Source organism: Heloderma suspectum, chromosome 6 (assembly GCF_057233095.1).
Source record: "Heloderma suspectum isolate Gila_16-S chromosome 6, 16-S_ref, whole genome shotgun sequence".
In the NCBI taxonomy this organism is placed as follows: domain Eukaryota; kingdom Metazoa; phylum Chordata; class Lepidosauria; order Squamata; family Helodermatidae; genus Heloderma; species Heloderma suspectum.
The window spans coordinates 18,396,816-18,420,719 of NC_139463.1; the positions used below are offsets into that span (position 1 = coordinate 18,396,816).

At 43.5% G+C, this 23,904-nt stretch overlaps 1 protein-coding gene across 20 annotated transcripts in view; it reads left to right on the forward strand.

Moving 5' to 3' along the window:
- ARHGAP32 (Rho GTPase activating protein 32) overlaps positions 1-22,672 on the forward strand; it is a 346,243-nt gene extending 323,571 nt beyond the window's left edge. For all 20 annotated transcript variants that reach the window (XM_084803670.1, XM_084803653.1, XM_084803655.1 and 17 more), the window contains 7 exons: positions 1,635-1,780; positions 5,237-5,438; positions 6,065-6,210; positions 6,776-6,850; positions 7,253-8,134; positions 8,816-9,810; positions 11,414-22,672. In XM_084803670.1, coding sequence (XP_084659796.1) covers positions 1,635-1,780; positions 5,237-5,438; positions 6,065-6,210; positions 6,776-6,850; positions 7,253-8,134; positions 8,816-9,810; positions 11,414-13,657 — 4,690 coding nt within the window. In that variant the 3' untranslated portion in view covers positions 13,658-22,672. The remainder of the gene's footprint in view (positions 1-1,634; positions 1,781-5,236; positions 5,439-6,064; positions 6,211-6,775; positions 6,851-7,252; positions 8,135-8,815; positions 9,811-11,413) is intronic.
- Positions 22,673-23,904: the final 1,232 nt, after the last annotated feature.

Here is a 23,904-nt window from a genome sequence, read left to right on the forward strand (position 1 = left end):
GTCATTTCTGACATGAAAAGCTCTTTTTTAAAGATTGACATTTCTTTCAATCTTTCATTGTAATTATAAGTTAGCAACTGGAGAATTCTTGAGTGCCTGAACATCTTCTCATTCTCATCTGGACAATTACTTAAGGATGGTATTTTTATTTTCAATAACATTTTCCATCTGCAGTGGTTAAGTTGCCTTATGGGGCAAATTGAAACGCTGTAAGTCCTAGATGAGAAAGGCCAATTAGAGCAGAGTAGTTTAGAAAGAACTAGGAAAGACTTTTGAAAGAAAGCAAAACTGGAGCCACTAAACTAATGGATTTAGTTTAGTTTAGTGGCTCCAGTTTATTATTAATAAACTAAATCCATTAGTTTAGTGGCTCCAGTTTATTATTAATAATGTTTATACTTGTATAGCCTGTTCTATGTCAAGTTAATAGGGTGGGATAGTTGTTGGCTCACTAACCCAACAGACAGTTGGGCACTTCGTGGCTTGCTGTGGCTTGTTTCCCCCCCTTAGTCCTGCTGCTGGCTCCTGGCACGTATCCCAGGAGCCTTTGCGGTAGAATTCCTTGTTTCCTCCATCCCTACATCAGCACTGTTTCTGCAATTGGTCCACTGGGTTTGCTGGCTTCCTAAGGGAAACTCCCCTCGTCCCCACATCAGATCGCCAAATTGAATTAATTATCTAAGTGTTCACAGTTTTTTTTCCTAGGGTCTTGTGCAAGAGTGCACAACACCCTGTCTGCTATTTAGCCAAGCATACCAACATACTTGTCAGTATCTTTCTCAATATCATCCTCCCCTTCAGGTCTTCCTTTGCTAGCAGACACCCTTTTTTCCAAAGGCTGCTTCACCTACTCCCGAATTATGCACACCTGCCTAAAAGATCCTTCTGCTGCACCTGCTGGCTGCTTTTGCCCCCCGCCCCCCACGCACACACACTTGTCGCTTCCTTGCACTGGTCTCTGTTTTTAGCATGAAGGTTACAGAGCTGTGAAGTGAATCGGTAAACATATGCAAATTTCAAAACAGAGCAGTAAAGGTGAATTGCACACATTCTGTGAAAGTGCAGTGAGGCAGATTGCTAAAAGTCCACAAATTTGATGGCAGAACAGTAAAGCTGAGGAAAACATTACACAGTTTTCATAGCAGCGGACTTCCGCATCTGTGCACTTGGGCAAGATGCTGAAAAAACGGTTTGCGAACATGTGTCCCTTCTTATTGATCTTTAGGAGCATGGGGTGGAGGGCACTGACAAGGGATGAGGGAAGATGGTAGCAGCAGTAGCAAGATCAGGAGGAGTGACAGTGTTTTTCAGTGCTCTTGCTGGGCAGCTCTCTAGCTGTTCCTGACAACCTACGATGAAGTTGTGCTGCCGAGTTTGGATGTCACAACAAGCCACCCTGAACAATCCAGCAATGAGCCATGGGTTCTCAGGGTGGTTTGTTCATGAAAAATAAGGCACTCTGAAGAAACTTCACCAGGGTCAGATGCCATAACAACCCACCATGGGTGATCACCCATGGTGGATTGTTGTGTAATGCAAACCAGGTCATTATGTATAACAACTTTAACTTGAATGTGTTGATCCAGAGTTACTCCTGCCCATTGTGATTGTTAATTTTTGTTCCCTTGCCTTAGATCAAAGCAGATAGAATCTGCTTGCTTCAGTGGAACAGCAGCTTTTATGGAAGTGCGAATTCAGTCAGTGGTTGTGGAATTCATTCTCAATCATGTGGATGTCCTTTTCAGCTCCAAACTAAGCTCTGTTATTCGAGAGAGTGCAGGTATGTTTCCCAGAGGCAGAGAAAACAGGTTCAAATTAAAGGGGTTCCAGTAGCATGCAAAAAGTATAGAGAACAACATCAAAGAATGTCATTTTTATACTTGGCTGCCGAAATGGAGAAATGCAACCTAATTTTTGTTGTTGTAAATCCTCCCTCCTTGCACTTCAGGTTAATGATGCTTAGCAAATTTATAAAATGGAGGCAATTATTTGGTTTATCAGAAGGTGACCTGTGTTAATTGTCATGATCCATGATGTTTTCTGTAATCATAGCACTATCATTTTAAAAGTATTGTAAATGTTAATTTGGTCCTGTTAGCTTCAGGACCTATACCTATTGGGTTCAAGACACCCTAATGGGTAACCAAGTCAGGTTCAATCAGACAAACATTGCCACTCAGAAGTAAATTGAAATGCATCAGATGCTTTATTTAAGGAAATTATCAAAATAAAATTAACTTGGTGGTTATGTGAGCATACTTTGGAGGCTTCTTTGTGATTTCATAGAATCATAGAATAGTAGGGTTGGAAGGAGCCTACAAGGCCATCGAGTCCAACCCCCTGATAATTTCATTATCAGCAGTGAAAAGGAATTTGATATAAATTTAAGATTAACTAAAGGGATTGCAGGATTGCAAAACTGACACTTCTGTTTGACTCCTCCACAGCATACTTCTTCCCTGTACTTGCATCTTAAGGCTAAACTAAAACATGCTGAATTTTCTAACTTCTCCTTGAATTCCTCCTGTACATTACTTGAATATAAAAAGCTAAGCTAAAACATTGCTAAGTTCTTTTGGGCATATGAAGGATTAAACTTGGTACCTATGTGGTTAATGGCACTTAAAAGACTCATTAAAGTCAAAGCTAAAAGGGTTAACAAAGTTTGGTTCTAAGATAAATAAGTTTAGAAATAATTCTAAGTCCCTTCTTTGAAATGCAACTAAGATCCATAATCAGAAATGAGGTTAAGTCCCATCTTCAGAAATTATTTTAAGACTTAACTCTAGAAAACAAAGAGTTAAAATTATCTGAGAGCCAGGGCGAGCAATCTTACCGTGCCTAGATAGGGTCTGGGGGCCATAAGATATTTCAGATTCCTGGATCCAAGGCCAGAGACAGTGCTTCAACCTTGGACCCAGGAGTCTAACCTCCCCACCCCCTCACTGCTGGCACAGAGAGAACCACGCTGGCTGCCTCTACAAGCTTGAAAATGTGAGCTCAGAGAGGAGGGAAAGGGACGGTTCTGTGGGTGGGGAGGGGAGGAGACTGGGGTGGCGAGCTTACGAAGAATCCTCCAGCTGTCTCAGTCTCCTTTCCTCACACAGAGCCCCAGCTAAATGGGTGAAATCAGCCATCTAGTGAAAATGCAGGATGAGAGGAGCATGGAGGTAATGATCACCTCCACACTCTTCCCGCCCTGCATAGGATGCCTGTTAGTGTCCAAGTTCAGAGGCTGACAGGCATCCCCATAGGATTGCACCCTAAGTTATCCAAATCTTGTCCAGAGGCCCAGTGAAGATTAGAGGCAAAAGAGCAAAGTGAAGAGAAATGAAGAAGTAAAGAAAGCTCTTGCTACCTAAGCCTTTATACACCCACTCTGGTCATAGGTGGAGGCCTCAGTGGTGAAACAACCATCTTCCAGCCAAAAATTAGATGCATGGATGGTGAGACTACAATCAGAAGTGAGGTGTCTGCTTATCCCCCAGCTGTCTCACATTTATATCCCGTGTATTTCCAGCATACTCATTAAAGTTTAATTTTAATTAAAAAAAAAACCTCTGAAATTCCACCATCTGGATGCGTTATCTTGATTAACATTTAAATAACTCTCATAGCTTTCAGTTCAGGGCTGCTAAATGCCATCACATTAATCGGTCCACAGGGGTCCCCCCAAACAGAAGTCTGGGGTCTTTTAGGCAAACTTCTTGTAGGTTTTCCCCACAGTCTCAATCAGGCTTTGCAACCATCTCAAGACCAAACCAATAATTTGTCGTTTGAGGTAGTTTGAAGCATCGTGAGGTGGACCCATCAATCTCCCATTGGCAGTACCATTTCATCCTTTCAGTGCTGGATTAACAATCCTTCCTTCACTCCAGGATTTATGCTTAGCAAATTTATAAAATGGAGGCAATTATTTGGTGAATCAGAAGGTAACCTCTGTTAATTGTCATGATCCATATTGATTTATCTAACCATAGCAAAAAAGGAAAGGTTCCTCCTGTGCAAGCACCGAGTCATTGCTGACTCCTAGAGGGACGCCGCTTTCGCTGGCGTTTTCATGGCAGACTATAGCGGGGTGGTTTGCCATTGCCTTCCCCAGTCGTGACGACCTTTCCCCCAGCAAGCTGGGTACCATAGCAACTTCATTTAAAAAGTATTGTTAATGTCTGCAGCTTTCATACCAAGTTTTTGTTCCAGAATGTTCAGCTTTTAAAACTCAGCTTTTAAAGTCATTAGGCTCTGAAACAAAGCTTTTTGAGGGCACAGGCTCTATCCTTGGACTGCCAGCAAGTATGGGCATGTCATTTCTAGAATATATTCCAGTCATTATGAATTGATACCCATGCAGCATATCTTTATGTAGGGTGGACTTTATCAGTGAATTTGCCATTACAAGTAGCATCTACTCATTCTTTAATGTTACATGAGTTTTCCTAGTTGCTCTGTCCTCAGTATAGTTGGCTTACTATCTGTCCAATTGTTATGACTCTTGATTCACTCCCCAAGATGCATAAAAATCTGTAAGGATGAGGTGTTTGTTCTGCTTTGACTGCTGTTGAGCTTTAGCTTTAACTGTACACAAAGTGTTCTAATATATTTCTAGCAGGTCTCTCAGTTTTGCCACCTCCAAGCAATCTCTCTGCTACGAGAAAAGTAGTCAACATGTTAGTTTGAGTTAAAAATGGGCTGTGGCAATTCATGTAACTGCCCTAATTATTGTACTGGTGTGCATTTAATTTGTGGGTAAAACCCAAACACTTGGATGCTGTGTGGCGTGATGAGGAACATCCTACACCAATTAGGTAGCTCCATGTGATGTGTAGGCTGCCTTCCTTAAAGCATTTGTAGGGAAGGGAGAGTTTTTATTCTAACATCCAATTTGCTGGGGTGTTAAAGCAAAATCCAGCTTTCTTCCCCTACTAAAACTTGAACTAAAGGGCAGGACAATAATTTGATAAAATATACATTTTCTATAAACTCAGTTTCCACTGTACAAGATAGTTTTTTTGGTGAAAATATGGTCCTGTATTCATTTTGTTCCCATCCCCTTTTTTTCTACCTTCACTGTATTAAACCTTATTTGTTGAAAATGATTCTCTGCTTTAGTCTGGATGTGGTGTAGTGAACAAAGAGCTGGACTGTGAAGATATCTCCCAGTTTGCTTCACAGGATGGTCATTCCTTTTCCCCCTCACTCATCTTCATCTTTTCTTTTTCCTGTGTTTCTTTGGCAGGTCACAGTTCTTTGTCACGTCCTAAATCCCTGCTGGTTTCTTCTCCCTCCACAAAGCTTCTCACCTTGGAGGAAGCACAGGCGAGGACTCAGGCCCAGATAAATTCCCCTATAGTGGCAGACAGCAAATACATTGAAGTGGGTGAAGGGCCTGCAGCTCTACAGGGGAAATTCCATACCATCATAGACTTTCCATCTGAAAGGTAGAGAGATATTTGTGTGTGTGTGTGTGTGTGGGGGGGGGGGGGGGGTTGAATTGCTTTTAAGCTAAAAGACTGACTTCAGTAAGGGATCCTTACAAGTGACTGTGTTGCTGAGGTGCATTACCCCTCTAATGATCACTCTTGATCCACAAAATACATTTTGTTGAGTGGTTTTTTGTTTTTTAACTAGAGATGGGTGAGCTTTCCAGAGCTCTCCTCAGATTAACTTGGAGAGTATCCAGGTTCCCACCCACCCCAGTTTAGAAGAATTCAGATATTTTTTTCTGAGCTAATCTGAGGGCCCATCGCCGCCAGCCTTAGCTGCCCCCCCACTTAATACAATGTCCTCCCCTTCACTTACCTGGCAAAAAGCGATGGTGGGACCAGAGGTGGGAGCATGGGGAGGGGAGTCACGGTGGTTGTTTTCCCTCCCTTTCCCCACCTTCAGTCTCCCTGGCACACTGGTTAACAGCATGCTGGGGCACAAATGTTAGGTTTATTACATAAGGGATGTGCGTCAGTATATTCTACTATTGTAAACTGCTTCTTCTAGCCAGGTGGTTTTTGTACATTGTAGAACATTCGGATAGTCTAAATGCAAACTCCTTCCTGCTATCTCACTGCAGAAAGAGACCACCCAGTAAGATGAAAAAATCCCCTGTTGGCAGCTGGCGCTCATTCTTTAACCTGGGGAAATCATCATCTCTCTCCAAACGGAAACTGCAACGCAACCCAAGCGAACCCTCCGAAATGAAAGCAATAGCCCTAGCAGGTAAGCATGGCCCTTATCCATGGCAGCAAGGAGTCTAAGCAGGTAACTATACTTCAGGGCTGAATTTGACTTTGGATTTCCCCAGTTTGCCTTATGTTGTTTGTTTGTTTTTAAATCATGGAATGGCTAAACTTCTGTTTGTAATTTAGAACAGTTTGAGTGTAGTTTTATACTGTGCTGATCACCAAAGCCTCTGGAAGATTTGTGGATAATTGAATAGCATTAGTTGCATGTGACATCCATTTTGCATGCTGGCCTACACAAGACCAACTTCACCTCTGCTGAATTAATTGACCATTGTTGCAAAATAGCCTATTGAATAGTCTGAAGAGAATACAAGTCTATTTTGCTGTTCAGTCAGTCATGTAATTACAAAGTCTGCATTTCTGGGACCAAACTTACCACCTTGGTTGATTCAAATGATAACCTACGTGTTGTAAAGATTTTTCAAACTCTTGTCCACATCAGTGAAGAACATAGCATCTTCTATTAAAAAAAAGTCTGTCTCTGAGAATATTTGGCCATTTATTAAATTCATTCAATTGTTCTGTTTTTCGCTGGCCAGGAGGGCGAGGAGACAGTGGGACCCTGCGTTCAGCTAAAAGTGAGGAGTCCCTCTCATCTTTACATGCTATAGATGGTAAGATGGAAAAATGTCTTGGGTCCATTCCAGCTGTGCGGTATGGGAAGGAAGCTGTAGTTTCTATTCCTTAATAAGCCAAATTAGTCTAAATGTGATTTTTTTTTAGTGCCAATTTCAAAAAATGCTCCACCACCATTAAAAACAATTTAAAAAATCCACAGGAGTTTCCCATTTCTAGCAGAAAGGTAACCTGGGGGGTGCTGGGGGGCAGAGGAGAAGGAGGAGAAAATGGTCCCAGGTGGGACCAAACTGAGCACAAAATGTATGCTAATTTCATACAAAGAAAGAAAATATAACCCCATCTATAATTTATAGTCCTGTAACATGAGGAACAAAATATAATTTTACGTAATTGAACTGATCAATATATTAATGGATATCTGCTCTCTTTCTTACTAGGTGAATCTAAGCTGTTTCGGCCCCGAAGACCACGATCTAGTAGTGATGCATTGTCTGCTTCTTTTAATGGGGAGCTCTTGGGGAATATGAACCGCTGCAATTCCTACGATAACCTGCCCCATGACCATGAGAGTGATGGAGATGAGGGGCATATCCATGTTCCTGCTCTCATCTCTCCAAGGTCAGCAGAAGATGTTGACCTGAGCCCACCTGAGATTGGTGTAGCTAGCCTGGATTTTGATCCCATGTCTTTTCAGTGCAGCCCACCGAAAGCAGAGTCTGAGTGTCTTGATAGCAGTACCTCCCTGTTGGAGTCAGTAGACTTTAATAAAGACAAACAAAACATCTTTAAGAAGGAACTAGACTCAGGCAGCCAGTCTCAGACTCCTGGCAGTGCCACCAGCTCTGAACCAGTTTCCCCCTATCAAGAGAAGAGTGTGAGTCCCTTCTTCACTCTAGACCTGAGCCCAACTGAAGAGAAATCATCCAAACCCCAATCTTTCTCTGAGAAGGTTGCACATGCCTTGTCTCCCAAGATGGGGCGAAAGCCAGTCAGATCTCCACCACTGAATATATCAGAGCCAGTCTCCTTCACGATACCCAGCCGAATGCCGGATGTTATCATTGGAGGGGGGTCAGGGAGTGCAGACCCTTCAGACTGGACTAAAGGAAATGCTGGCACCAGTGAAGTCACAAGCATGTGCCCACTCCAGTTGATGGTATCACCTTTGAAAGCCAATGAGGTGAGACCAAGTGAAGAACACCAACAAAAGTTCCAGAACCAGGGAGATGCTAAGAAATCAGAGCTTCAAGAAGAGGTGGAACAACCCATGCCCAGCAGCAGCCAGAGTAAGCCTGTACCTTCTGGACAGACACAGCCAGGTACAGTGTGTTTTCCTCCATTCTTTCTTTAAGTTCACAAGAGACCAGCTCTCTCGCTTCTCTGCGTGCCTTTAAAAGAGGGGGAAAAATCTGGTAATTAAAGCCAGAGTGTGTGTCTTCCAGAGCATGTGGAGGTTGCTCGGGTCCTAATAGAGAGCATTAAAGGAACCCAAAGCTACTCTGCGGCCTCCTTGCATCTCAAAAATGCTTGAATATTTTATATATCCCTGTATCTTTTCACTCTTTCATAACATGAAATGATCTCTTGCAATCATTGCAAATCAATATACCACCTGATAAACTTTCTATTTTTAACTAAAATAAATACATAAATCTGGCTACACTTGAAGAAGGGACCTTTTTGGCCAAAAGTAACCTGTGATTAAATGGTACAAAAGATCCCATCAAAGGATCTGATCTTTTCTTTCTGCATTATCTACTGCCTAGCTCTCTAGGAATGCAACAGGAACCTTTAGACAATCTCTTGCGCCTTTCACACCGAACTGCTGTCCTGTTTGCATGTATGACAGAAGATGCACTTTGTCACGCCAAGGAGTTGCCACTGTGAAATGTTGGAGGAATCTATTTTTTATAATGGTCTATAGGAATTGCTCGCTCTCCTTACAGGATAACATAAATCATTCTCTTTTTTGTTTGTTTTTCTACTCTTCCTCCCACTAGGAGCAGTTGCCCTCGTCTCCCCCCAGGATCCTGTTCCAGTCAATTCTGTCTCTGTTGTCCCTCCTCCTCCTCCGAAAAATGCAGCACGCATACTAGCCTTAGCCCTAGCAGAGTCTGCCCAACAAGCCTCTGTTCAGTCCCAGAAGAAACCAGATGTTCATTCTGATTGTACCAGTTGTGCAGAGACTGAGAGCAGAGGAACTGTAGAAAATTTCCATCTGTATTGTAATGTTACTACAGAAAAGCTCCATCTGTATGCTGCCCTGCCAGAGAATCAGCTCAGTTTTCAGGCTGCTGCACCTGGGGATCACCACAGAAGTGAATTACCAGTAGATCAGGGCCTCCAACACAGTGGCATGCCTGAGGGCAGCAATCACCTACATGTTAGTACACCTGGACATCGGGACCATCCTCTTCCCCATACTGACATGCCTGGAGACCTTCATAGTGGCACTAACATGGGCTGGGACCACTCCCACTTCCACCCTTGTATGTTGGGAGATGCACACCATCTTACACATTCTGTTGTAACTGAGGATCAGAACCACCCTCATCCCTGTGCTAGAGGATCCATTCAGTCACAGCCACCAGCAACAGCGATACCTGTAGAAAACCCGCACCCCCATACTTGTCTCCCTTTGGATAAGAACCAAATCCATGCCAACAAGCTACATTTTCCAGTCTGCAGTGCAGACAACAAACTTCAGTTTCTTCCTGCAACTGCTGGAGAAAAAACAGCTACAACAGTTCTGGCATACATGATAAAGAACCAGACAGCAACAACTGAAGCTGATCCTGGAGTATCCAGCCAGAATATTCCTCCTCTACCTGCCACAGGCACCAAAAACAACACGTGGGGAGAAACGGATCTCTTGACTGCTCAGCATGTTCTTGCAGGCAATCACCAAGTTGCAGCACAGAGATCAGGGGATCATCAGCCAGCTGTGGGACAAGTGCCAGCTACCACCACTAAAATGTCAAGTGGCTTCAGTCAGGTAAGCGTTACACAAGTGTACATGTTCTACTCTCTCTGCCCAACCCAGAGCCTTACAAAGTGATCCATGGTGTGCAGAAAGTGGATAGGGATATATTTTTCTCCCTTTCTCATAACTGTAGAAGCCAAGTGGGTCATCCCATGAAGCTGAGTGATAAAGGAAGTACTTCTTCATACAGTACACAGTTAAACTATGGAATTTGCTCCCACTAGATGTAGTGATGGCCAGCAATTTGGATGGCTTTAAAACAGAATTGGACAAATTCATGGAGGAGGATAAGGCTATCAATGGCCACTAGTTCTGATAGCTATATGCTATGTCCAGTATCAGAGGCACTATGCCTCTGTTCACCAGTTGCTCGGGAACATGGGCAGGAGGGAAGATACTGTTGCACTCAAGTCCTGCTTGTGGGTTTCCCCTGGACAGCTGGTTGGCCAAAGTGTGAACAGAATGCTGGACTAGATGGGCCTTGGTCTGATCCAGCATGGCTGTTCTTATGTTCTTATAAACACAGTTTTTGCACATAATGATTAATGGAAAAATTCTGTGCAAAAACTTTTATCCACATACACCACCACCACCCCAGTTTACTTGGCTATGCTTTTAATTTTTTCCATACCTTGCTCCAAAGGAAAGATTTGGGAAATGCATTTGGCAAGTGAATTTGAAGTGAGCTGCTCCCAGAAAAAAACTGAACGTTTTGACTTTGCTACAAGTGTCTCCTAATAAAATTCTTGGAAGCAACTAAACTTTGATGAAGATATTCAAGGAAAAATCAGCCAGATAAAATTTCATCTTGATTTGGTTGAAGCTTAGGGTTGTCATAATAATGGAAGCAGACATGTAGTAGGAAACCATGCTTAGCAATAGGTGGTGCTGTTACACTGCTTACTGGCTACCTGTAATAGCTAGTGGGCCCCAAGAAGACTCTCTGGTTTTTCCTTCCAGTGGATAACTGCAGGTGCCTTCTGATTGTGATGTGGTTTGAGCTAGACCTTTTCCATTGTCTAGTTGTTCCTACTTCCTTAGATGTCAAAATAGTGGTAAATCGCTTATAGACGTAACATAATATTAATGAAGGTTACATAAGCTTTGCTTAAGATTCACATTTAAACTCCCTCCCTGCTTGAGGAGAGTGTGCCATACACTGACATTATTCAACACTGAGTCCAGTGCAAGGCAGACCTTTTCTAAAGTTCTCTTCAATGGACTGCTCAGTTAGGCACACTCACTCTTCTAGTATTGTGCTTTGTGAAATTATTAACCTTTGGCATGTTTTATTTTGTTACGCTTTTTTAATATTGTGACTTTGATGTGTTTTTTTATGACAGTTTTGTATCCTGCTTTGGGAGTGTCAGCTGAAAAAATCAAAATGAAAATCTCATTCATAAATAAATAAGCAATCTGTTCATCGTCTAGGTGTACTTGTGGATGAGGCCCTTGAACTTCTTCTGGTGGGTTCAGAAAGGAATAGGCTCAGTAAAGTTTCCTATCTCCCTCTAGAGAAACCAGTTCAGCTTGTCACTAAAGTCTTTGTTCAGCTCTTGAGTGTGTTTGTGGGACTGGGGTCACAACTAATTTTTGTTGTGCTTTCTCATACCAGGCACGAGGGGAGGCAACTCCAGAGAAACTACCCGAGCCTAGATCAGCTGAGCCAGCTCCCATTTTCGTTACAGAGGGCAGTGCCACGATCCAGTGTACTTCAGCCAACCCTGTAGCCACGTTTCACCAAGGGCATTTGGAAAAGCCTCAAGAAAATGCCAGGGCTCCCCCTTTGCACCTGAGGTCTGAATCTGTCCCAGCTCAATCCTCATATGGATTTACCCCTCCAGTCCCACCTGTGAGAACAATGGAGAGTAAAATTGCAACCGCCATGCATTCAAACAATGTAGATACGATGAATCCTGCCAGTTACCATTCCTTCATGGCTTCCTCCACGCTGCAGCCATCGGTAGAAGATCCTCCGCCTCCCCCACCTAAACAAGCCACGCTTCAGTCTATATATTTCTCTCATTCCAAGTCGGAGAGCCCCTCTGAGTCCCCAGCTTCTGAGAATTACGTGCATCACAAACCTACGTCCATCCACCAGTACAGGGCTGAAAGCATCCCTGCACACCTCTATCACAGCAAGTCTGAGCAACATCCAGGCTATCCATCACTGTCAGAGACCCCTACATCCATAGGCCCCAGGTATAACACATATGCCACTCAAGGGAAGAGCTCATCTGTCCATCACTCAAAGCCTCGCAGCCGGGTGGAGTACGTATCCTCCATGAGCCCAACAATGAGGAGCACTAGTTACACAGAGGAGACACCGCCCTACCCCACCATTCGAAGAGTGCATTCGCTACACGTCACTGCTCCCTCAGCCATCCGATCAGTTCCCATCTCCCGTACTGAGGTTCCCCCTGATGATGAGCCCCTTTACTGCCCAAGACCTCTGTATCAGTATAAGCCATATCAGCCCCATGCAGATTATCATGTCACTCAGTTGCAGCCTTACTTTGAGAATGGGCGGGTTCATTACCGGTACAGCCCCTACTCAAGCTCTTCGAGCTCTTCCTGCTACACTGCAGCAGATGGTGGATTTTATGACCTGGACCCCTACGGAACTATGAGACTGAGGCAGTTTCAACCTCTCCCGGGCAGAGATTTTGCATCTTACTCCAGGCTGCAGACCAAGAGTCTGTATCGCTGTCCTGGCCTGCCACTGTATCCTCGGGGAGGCCTTGTTGGACACCTGGCAGGCAAAGAACACAGTTTTATCAGCCGGGATGTGCCACCTGCCCCAGATGTCAAACCTATGTATGTCTCCTGGGATTTGGAAGATATGGAAAAATACCGCATGCAGTCCATCCGCCGAGAGAGCCGTGCGCGACAGAAAGTGAAAGGTCCTGTCATGTCCCAGTATGACAATGTAGCCCCTTCCTTGCAGGATGAGTTACGAACAGTGGATGTTGTTCACTTGCGCAGCAAATCTGATCCTGGGAAAACTGGACTCCTCACTGTTGCTGATGGGAAAGAAGGGAGATACCCCAGCAAAGTAGGGACTACTGAGGGGGATGAGCGCTACTATGTGCCACATCCAGAACCTGATGTAGAGAGAGCCCATTACCATGGGACCTATGGGAATGGGCAGTCAGACAAGCCTTCCCTCCCTCAAAAGCAAAGCAGCCTCAGGAGTAGAAAGCAACACGAAGTAGGCTGTAATTCAACCGAGCACAGAACGCACCTGCCGCATGAAGCGAGCCATAGGCAGCCTCTGGATTCTAAAAACGGGCCCCCTTATCCTGATTACCGACCAAAGGGCCACCAGGAACTCCCAGAATCCATTGGGTATCAGCACACTGGTGGGAAGTATGTCCCAGCCTGCCATGATGCCTTGAGACTAAATCATAAAGAGGTGAAGCTGGCAGAGGACAGGCCTGATGTAGAGCGACCTCGAGCCAGGCCATCTGCTGCTGCTGCTGAAAAGCACTCCAGAGACTGCTATAAAGAGGGTGAGCACTACGGACAGCCTTCAGCACCACCCCCGAAACCAGAGCGGAGCCACAGCCTCCGACTCCAACACCCCGAGAGCATAGAGCGGGACACTGGTCTCCTTTACCCATACCAAACCCTTGGCAAACGCCAAAGCACTATGACTGTGGTGTCCCAGTATGATAATTTGGATGATTACCATACCATGCCTCAGCACCAAAGAGGGGGCTATGCTGGAGGAGGAGGTTTTGTACCCCCCTTTGCTCATCCACATAGTAGGACTTATGCCACAGCCTTGGGCCAGGGAGCATTCCTTCCCACCGAGCTCTGCCTACAGAGGCCTGAGACAGAGATCCATGCGGAGTGAGCATGGGGTCAGAAGGGATAGAGTGTAAGCAGCCTCTGCTGGACAGTGGACTGGTTTATTTTTTCAATGACACACAACCCCCTCCCCCCCATCAAAGCAACTCCTGCCATTAGCCCCCATTCAATTCCTGCCCCACGCTGCTTACTGTTTTTTATATAGTAAATGTATAGTTTTCTTTCACATTGTTTAAAAGTAGGTTGTAGCAATCATGTAGGTTTTTGTTAAACTTGAAGCCAGTCTCCAGAAAGAGCAGAATAGAGATGGAGATACAGGGGTTGTGCTGTGAATGGTTCTCACTTTCCTTAGATTTCAAACAATGGCATTTCCCATACCTTTGTCACTATCCTTCAGAACCCTGTGCATGATGTATGTACTGATAGGTTGATGCAAACATTTCTTCTCCAGATAAACCATCCCTTATATGTGATCACTAGAGAAAGATTTATGAAATGACAAGCTTTAGTAAATACTTTAACTAACTTGGTCCCTTCAGGCTTAATGTATCAAACTCTAGGGGAAAGATTATTTCCCATTAAATGTTCCCTTCTACATTTCTTTTCTTTTTAAACAATGACCCCTTTTCCCTAAAATGTACTTTCATTGCTTGTTAAGATCCATCCCAATCAGAAATTTGTCCATTGATATCAGTAAGAATGGGTATGATCCCAGTGGTGGCGAAGGAAGACAAAGAGGTGGTTTCCAGTTAAATATTTTCTCTTAAGAAATGCATAGGGAGCTGCTTCATCAGGATTAATACTGTTGTAAATGGAGCTTTGCTTTGCCAAGCCTGGCAGGTGATAACTGTCATCCTTTTATTTTAAAAGGAACCCCTCTTTTTTAAAAAACAAAATGAAACTTTTTATGGCAAGTGCATTTCCTATGTAGTCCTCTGAACAGTGGACTTTCCAGGGTTCTTTCTGTGGGATGAGTCTCACTGAAATGTCAGAGTGGCAGAAGAGCTGTGCTCTGGCCCAACTCCCAGTATTTTCAGTAGGCCTCCAGGAGAGCCATGGTGCATTCTGTGTGACAAGTGGACAAAACAAGTTTTAACTCCCCATTAAATATGCTTACAGTGGGCCTAAACACAAAGTTTGCAAAGTAATTCTATAGTAATACCTGATTTGGAGAATCATACATTCCTCACATATTCCTCGCCACTGCACTAAAGTAAACCCTGTGCTATACATTTAGATTGGTGATGCTGTGCATACCTTCTGGGGCATCATTATCTCCCACAATTTTTTAGATACCCGTGGAAACAGGATTGCATATTTGCTTTTCTGATGAAGTTATAAATATGCAGTGCTTTCGCACATAATGTCCTTACTGGAACAGAAGCAGGTAGAAATCTCGAGGCTCCCACTTGGGAGTCAGAACAGTAAAGGCTGTAGCTATGCAGCCACCTTGTAAAAAAAACATACAGCATTCCACTAGGCAAGATAGAACGATTTTACTTGATTTTATGCACTTGAAATAAGTTACAAAATGGCTAGAATCCATTCCAGGTGCAGGGTGCTTTCTTCTTCTGGATCACCGTAACTGCACTGCTGAGTCGGAATCCGCAGGAAGCATCCGGAGCATCTCTCTGTAATCTAGGCTCTTGCTGCTAGCACAGGTGGTGAATGTTACTACATGGAAGGAACCTGTGTCAAATCCTCTTGGAACAAAAGATTTGTTCATTGGCATTCCATGCTTTTAAATAATAAAATACTTTTGCAGGGGCACAAAGCACTTCTCAAAGGCAACATGTCATTTGGATCTTTGGATTTCCCAACCTTGACCAGGGTTGTTACAATAAGAATAGTTTGTCTGTTTTTGTTGTAATATACATTATCTTAAACTTCTGATAATTATTATTTTAGTAATATAGTTCCTGAATGTGCTAAGTGTAAATTTAGTGGCCAGAAAACTCACTGTGAACCAGGTTTACCTCAGCCTCCCCCTCCCCTTGTGAGGAACCTTAAGCATTTTTGTTTTGCTATGTAAATGAGAAATATATAGATAGGGCCATTCCAGTCTGCCAGTTGTGTGAAGCAAGCTAGTTTTGCTGTCTGGGGGGACCCTTGTTCCTTGTGCGTACTAGCAAATGAAGTCCAACTGTGGCCCACACAGGCTTCCCCCAATACCCACTTAATTTTGACATCCAGCCATTGAAGTTCTTCACCCTGTTAGCAATGGCTGTGTAGCTCAACTTTATATCAGTTCCCTCTGGGGTTAAAGCAGGGATGTACCATTGAGTTTAGGATATTTAAGGTTCAGGTAGCAAGGGCTGCAGGGCAAACACCTGTCTTCATAAAAGCCTTAATTTTCCTTGTATCCTCTCCATATATTGGTCTTGTGTTGTCTACCCTCCAGGTATGATCAGAGCCAAGCTAACCTGTAATTTCTCTAAATCATATGCCTAATAGAACTGAACAAAATCTGAAATGGAAAGCTTTTCCTCATCTCACAGATCCCATCTCCCTGTGGAGAGAAAGGGCCCACACCCGTTGGATTTTGAATGCTCACTTCTTTCAAGCATTTTCATAGCAACAACTACACCCTTGAGTCCTTCTGGTCAGAATATCTCACCAAAGCAGTTTCAGAACAAGACCTTGAATTCAGTCTTCCCTTGCTTAATACATGCTACTTATTTTGTTCATGTCAAGCCACCAGTATGATTTTGGGGCCATCGGTCCCGAACGTTCTGTGCAGCAGTACAACCTTGACCATAAAAGGAAGCAATTAAATTAAGAAAGGTTTCGTAAGCTTGAAGGAGCAGTGACAATCACCCTGTTCTCCTGTACTTTTTGCCACTGTCCTGTCCTGACCAGCTGATAACTTCTTTAAAACCTTATTTCCCCCACCTAAGTAAGCCATAAAATTAACTATGCAGTCCTGCTCATGTACTGTGGTTAATTTTGAAACTCTCTAACCATTAGAGATGAGCCTTTCCCCCCATTCCTTGTGTTTGCTGTTGGAACCCAGCCACAGCTCTACTCCCACAGGAGAAGGAATAATAACCTCGACTAATCTAAAGATTATTATATGGTACAAAGTACACTGAGGAAGTGGTTAGGTATAATCCCATCAGTTAGTAGAGTAGGGAGCCCCCTGGAAGGGAAGACAAGCTGAGTGAAGAATGTAACTATCAGCCATAAATCCTAGCCTTTATCAGCTGTAATAACCTGATCTGTGGTCTAAGCATTCTGATGAGAACACAAGCCTCTCACTTATCACTCAACTGCCTTTATCTTAATTCCCATTTGCTGATCTTTCAACAGAATGTCTTTTTTATCCACCGCTGGAGCTCCAGATTCAAATTTCAGCTGTACATCTAAATCCAAGTTTGCATGTCTGTTTAGAGGAAAAATGGGCTCTTTTCCATTATGGCCACATTAAACTGTATGGTTGTTCATAACTTTAAAATGTTTTAATCAGGTTAAAGTTTTATGCAGATGACAGTGAAAACATTGTGCCTATGTCTTTGCAGACATAATCTGGGGAGGGGGCTTATTACTTGGAGGGGATTACAACAAGAACTTGCACAGTTGTGGCAGAAATTGCCACAAACAGCCAAAATTTGCTTGAAATGTTGCTCGCTTTCAGCTAGAATATTTGAACCCCTGTGTACTCTTTTTTTCCCATTCATCTCATTTGGTACGTTGATTACAAAGTGTTGGTTGACTGCAGCGTAAAATTATGTTGTGAGGGAATGGAATTGTAGAATTCTAGGCTTCTGTTTTACTTTTTAAAGGTGGCTTCGGCATGACACTTTCTCCAGAACCTTGTGCTATGGAAACTGATGTAATGGGCATGGTACAGTTTAACATGTGCTCAGTAACTTCAGTGTCTCCAGTAAGTTTTATATTGTATAGTTTCTGTGCAAAACGAACAAGAAATGGTTGTTGTGCAGTTTATTTTCCTACTGTGGAAGACTTGAGTCGTCTTTTTTTGAGCCACGTGAGAGAACCATCCCAGAAAGACTTGGGTGATCTCTAGGTGTTCTCTTTAATTTATATAGTGTCTTATTTTTTATTCTTTATTTTTTACTTTTGTGTGAGAACTGGTGTAAAATGTATATGCCGATGAGCTCATTTTTTTATGTAAATATTTTTGTGACTTTCCACTCCCACTCATCCCTTGTAAATATTTAGATTCTCATTTTCTCCACACTGTATGGGGCAGATGTGTTTGGTTTATTTTTATTTTTTAATTTGTGCTGTAATGCTATGATCAGACTTGAGGTGTCTTGTGCTATTAAAAAACAACAACCTAACAGTCCCACAAAACTCAGATGTACAACTCAACAATTAATGAAGCCAGGTTAAACCTTCTTTGTTGTTTCTGTGTTTCTATTGTTCCTCTGCATTACACTGGTCAGGTATGAGAGCTTGCAGTTTTGGAGAATGTTAGAAATCAATGACAGATAATACCAGTATGTTGCAAAGTTGTTCAAGAGGGATGGTTGATTTTCTGACTCTAGTGGTTATTTGTCGTACACATCTAAAAGAAGTGATTTCAGAAAAGAACACTTTCTAATAATATGTCCATTATATTTGTCATACTTTTTCTTAACAAGAATTCTCATGCAAGGTGAGAAGCTTTATAGTCCAGAGAAATATGTGAAGTATATTTTTAATTTTGCTTAGGGCGCAATCCTGTGGCCGTTAGACAGCAGCTAGATGGCCATAGGATTGGTCAGTTTCCGGGAACCGACCTCAGAGCCCTCACTCTGTGGTCGGCTCCTGGAGAACTGCCTCCTCACCCCCGCCGTGTTGTAGGCGGCACAGATTGTCCCTGGGCTCCAAGCTCATAAGAGCAGCACAGAGCGGGGCAAAATGGGGCGTTCCCAGGGGCAGGGAGTGCAGAAGTGCAGGTACAATGCTTCCTATGCATCGTCCAGCCTCCCCACCCCGTGCTCCAATGCCCCGCGGCTATAGACTGCCAAAATTGACTGTCTAGCCTTGAATGAAGGGCAGCTGGAGTGTGGAGGAGAGGATCCCCTATGCTGTACTTCCACCATGCATTGGCTAGGTGCCTGCCTCTGAGTTTGGAGGTGCCTGCCTCTCCACATAGGATTGCTCCTTTAAGTAATTTACGACAAAGATTGGCCTTCAGAGGTGAGGTGATTAGAGGTTCTACCTAATGATCACTAAAATAATCCCTTTAATCTTTTCGTTACTTCGAGGAAAGCTTTATGGTAACATTTTCCTCCCTGCCTCAGGTGCCAAAGCATTTCTGCCTAGAGCTGTTAAAAGTCTCGGGGCCAATCATACAGCCCAACTTCCTGCTGAACAATGATCACCTTAAAATGTACTCACATTTGCCCCTCTTGTCACCAAAAATAGCAGAGTCACGAAATGATTACTCCTGAAATGAGCACATCTCATGTAGATGAAATGCTGCAGTCTGTTCATTTTGGGGTGGACTGGTTCCAACAGCAGGGGCATGTGATGGGTAGCCTTTTATTTCAGTGTGCATTGAAAATACACATGTGAACTATTTATTATTTCTTTATCACAGTTATTTATAAATTCTTCCAAGGCAAACTTACAAGCAAGATACAGTAATAAAATCACTACAAACAATTTTTTTAAAAAAACACACAGAAGACTCCATCCTACAAGGATTCATCCCACAAGGCACTCCTCCCTGCGAAGGAGGAGTGGGGAGAGGGCAGTCCAACTGGAGCAGAGGCCTGTCGTGGTCTTCATCTGCCCGCCTATCTCTCTCCTGGGATCTTTCATGTGTGCGGTACAAAGTATAATGTCAAGTCTCTGCCCTGAGGAGATTATAGCCTAATATTTGACATAAGGGAAACGACAGAGGATGGGTGGTGAAATGGAGGGAAAGAATTTGCATTCACTTTTTTTGCCAAAGTAACACAAAGGAAGGAGGTGGGTATATGTTGCCTGCTCACAAAACCCTTCATGGAAGCAGAAATTGGAACTAGGGATGTCAGAGAAATCTCCAATGGAATCAAACGAGTTGAGATTTCTGTGAATCCAACCCGCAGGTTCTGCAGCGGACTGGCTTTTCCCAATTTGCAAAGATTCTGCAAACTTGCAGACCAGTTTTTTTTTTTCTGGAGCTTTACACAAATTTAGGCACAGAAAAATATGTACAACAAAAATATGCTGGCTGAAAATGTGTATTTCCCCCACAGGCTAAAGCATGAAAATGCACATTTTGGGAGGATTTGTGCATTTTTGCAAGTTTGAATTTGTGCAGATTCAGGAAATTGGAAAAAAATCTAGTTCTGTCAATGAGTGGAGGATGGAACTAAAGGCACCTGACAATCCATGAAATACAGATGGAACACATCTTACAAAATCCATACCCAGAACTCACTTCTATTGTATCCTAAAAGTTTGCAATCTTATGCTGCATGATGGCTCCATGCAAATGATAGGAGAGATGCTGCTCCTGGGAATGTGATGTGAAGTTGGTTATTCATTGCTGGAAAAGGAAACATTAGATTCAGGAAGAAGAATCAATTTGCCAATAGACATAACGCCTAGCCATTGGTGCTGTTCTAATGTTTACCATTCTAACTTGCTGGTCCATTCAGAAGACAAAACAGACTTGGAGAATACACATTAGATTTAACCCGTGTCTACTATAAACTGATCAACTGCTGCTGAAGTTTCTATTTAAGAATATTAGATATTTATAAGCAGTGAAACACTACTTGTTGGCTGTATCCATACTTGGAAATTTGGCCCAGTAAAGCCGCTGGCTGTGTTCAGACCTTGCACCCAAATCATATTTCTGCTTTATGTAAATGCACTTCAGGAGTGTGAGCTCTCTTCTCACCTGCAGCCATGAGGAGATCAGAAGTTTTGCTTCTGTTTTCAACTAACTGGTGTGTCGTTATGTGCAAACCCTGACAAACTAGTTGGCTAGGGAACAAAGCCAACTTCAGACTCTGGTTTCTGATCCTGGTTTGTTCCCCTAAACATAAACCATAGTTGAGACTAACCACAATTCTGGGATCGCACAAAGCAAGTTGGGGTTAACTGAAAATGGGACTGAAAGGTTCTGATACCTTCACAACCGCACCGAGGAAATGCAGGAGCTCAAGGCTTGTGCACATAATGTTATAGTTTAGTGTTGCATCTGAACCCCATCTCTGGCTATTCTGCTAAAATATTTGTTAATTATGAGGTCTTTGTCATGATAGAGCCTTGTGTGGCACAGAGCGGTAGGTGGCAGTAATGCAACCGAAACTCTCTGCACGACCTGAGTTCGATCCCAGTAGTAGCTGGTTTTCAGGTAGCCGGCTCAGGTCGACTCAGCCCTCCATCCTTCCGAGGTCGGTAAAATGAGTACCCAGCTTGCTGGGGGAAAGGTAGTCACAACTGGGGAAGGCAATGACAAACCACCCCGCTATACAGTCTGCCAAGAAAACGCAGAGGAAAAACGGCGTCCCTCTAGGGGTCAGTAATGACTCGGTGCTTGCACAAGAGGAACCTTTCCTTTGTCATGATGGAGCATGGACCTTGGAGCCAGCCATGATGGAAGAAGGAAATGACAGAAAGATCCCCTTTTCCCACCTAAGACAGGTGAGTAAACCAAGTGCATTACACATTCTAATGCTGTGGTCAGCCACAACATTCAGTTGCTTGCATTTCTGGGGCATTTATTTCTGAAGGATTTGTGCATTAGCAAGCAGATACTTGAGTAAACGGATTTGATTAAAAAGGCACTGGGCAGAGTGCATTGAAGTCTATTAAAATAGTGCAATGTAAACCCTTGCCTAGTATTTTAGATGTGATGCAACACATAAGACTAGCAATAGACATAGCTGGAAGGAAAACTTGCTGTCAGCATGTAAGGCTTACAGAAAATGTAGCAGTGTTACCCATTATGCCCACCAGAGGGTGCAATTACTCTTAGGAACTCTGGAGATTCAAGAACTCAAAAATCCCGGGCAGGTACAACTCAAACTTAAGAGGGTTGCAGCAACATATTAACTGCTGAAAAGTATTCTTACAATTTTAATTGTTCTTTTTAATCCGTTATCTGTACCGCTTTCTATGTGTGCTTCATAGCAGCCTCTCTATTACGAGGTTTTTCTAATCACTCCCTCGTCTCTCTCCACTCCATAGTGTGCGCTCCCTCTTTGCACCACCACTGGTATATAATATAGCCATTATCCTGCTCTTTCAGTCTCCCTACTGACAGGTCTCTTCAGTCTCATTTCTCAGTTACCTTCATGTACCCCATAGTGCTCTCTTTGCTGCACTATCATAGGTTTTTATGTAACCCTGATCTCTCAATTGCCCAATTCCCTCAGTGTCTCTCTGTTCGTAATGCCTCTTCTACCACCACCACCCTGCCATTTTATCTCAACTTCTGGTTGAGTATGGCAACAGCATAAAAGGCTTTCACTCATAAATGGGGAGAGTCTTGGGTGCACACATGGGCCATACAGCATGGCTTGCTAAGATAGATTGCAGAAACTGGTGCTAACCTCACTATTTGCCTCTGAATCCAAGCAAAAGAAGCAATACAGATGGATGAACTTTGCATGTTTCCATTGTTGTGGGAGAGGGAATTCCACTGGGGGATGGAAATACTAATTCAGAAAACCTATATCCCAGCTTTTTGATCAAATGAGTCTCAAGGCAACTTACAGTAGCAATAGAAAGAGAAACACCAAACCCACACAATCCAGCAGCCCTTACAGTTCCCTAACTTGTGGATGGGGCCAAGCTCATCTCCCCCTTGCCATTACGTTCTTCCCAGAAGGCAGGGGGTTGCAACTTCCCAGTGGTCCTTGGTCCTTGGACAGAATGTGCTTTATTTCAGCTCCCCAGTCACAGGGCATCTCATGGACATGGAAGGGCCACCATCGTTGTGTGTATCCTGTACAGATGTTCACATACACAAAGAGTGTTCAAAAACGGGCTAAAATCAACATATGAGAAGAAGCACTCCTGCTCTGCCCTACCCCTCTCCCTTGTTGCATTTGTCAGGGCGACAGTCTGAAGAGGAGAGCCACCTGTATCCATGGAGGTTATCCATGCAAGCCAGAACATGGATTTTTGAGCATTCTGGCTCACGTGAATAGCCTCTATGAATACAGGCTGCTCTCCTGTTCAGACTGTTTTCCTCCACAAGTTGAGGCTCCTCGCACATTGATTTTAACTGCTTTTTGGTTGTCTGAATAAAGCTTTAGAACTGCACGAGGAGGCAGAGATGATCCTGCTGCCCCTGCCCCTTCCATCATATCCTTCCACCCTCACAGCCCTCCATCAGAGGTGAGTTCTGCAGTGGGGAGCCTTCTACACTAGTGTAGTGCCTCACGTGAGTTCGAACCCTGTTCTTTACAAGGTTCTAAATCACACCAACGACATACATGAGCAAAGCCACTTCCCTGCTGCAGACATTCAGCCCTCAACATGTGGAATGCTGCAGAGATGAGCAGCAACGATGCAATGGAGGAAGAGGGGGCCAATCAGTTAATCCCTGCTCTCCCTCGGATGATTCCAGTGGTGGTGGGGGTGAATTTATGATTATGATGCGTGTGTAAATATATATCCATACATGTCATGTCTACATTTATTCGAAAGCAAGCACTGCAGGTAAGTGCAGCCTTGTTATTTTGGAACCATAGGCTAGTTATCCAAAGGACCAGTTGTCCTCAAGAAATTACTGTGATGCCAGTATGAGACAGGGCCTTCAAATCCTTGAGGATTTCCTCTCCTTGCTAAGGATAGTTGTGTGAATGGTGGGGTGTTGCGTACAACTCTGTAATCAATTCATAGGTAGTTTGGAATGCAGCTTTGAGCAATAAGTCACGTTAGTGCTGTCTTTTTTCTTTTTCTGTCCTTCCTTCCAAGGGGACTTAAGCCATGTTTAGATTTTCTAACACAATCATAGGGAATTCTCTGATTGAACCTTGTTCTACCCTCTGGGTTAAGAACATAAGAGCCATGCTGGATCACACCAAGGGTCCATCTAGTCCACCATTCTGTTCACACAGTGGCCAACCAGCTGTTGACCAGGAAACCACAAGCAGGACATGAGTACAACAGCACCCTCCCACCCATGTTTCCCAGAAACTAGGTTGATTTTTTACTGGTCCAATTACCCTTTTTCCAGCCAATTCAGTACGGCATCTCCAAAAAATTCTCATACTTTCAGTATGGTTGTCCATGATGTGATAAAACAGCTCAAAACTGGGAAGGAATGAGAGTGGGTGCATGGGTAAATGAACTGCAAGAGAAGTGGAAGGGAAATATGCAAAGGGTTCTGTA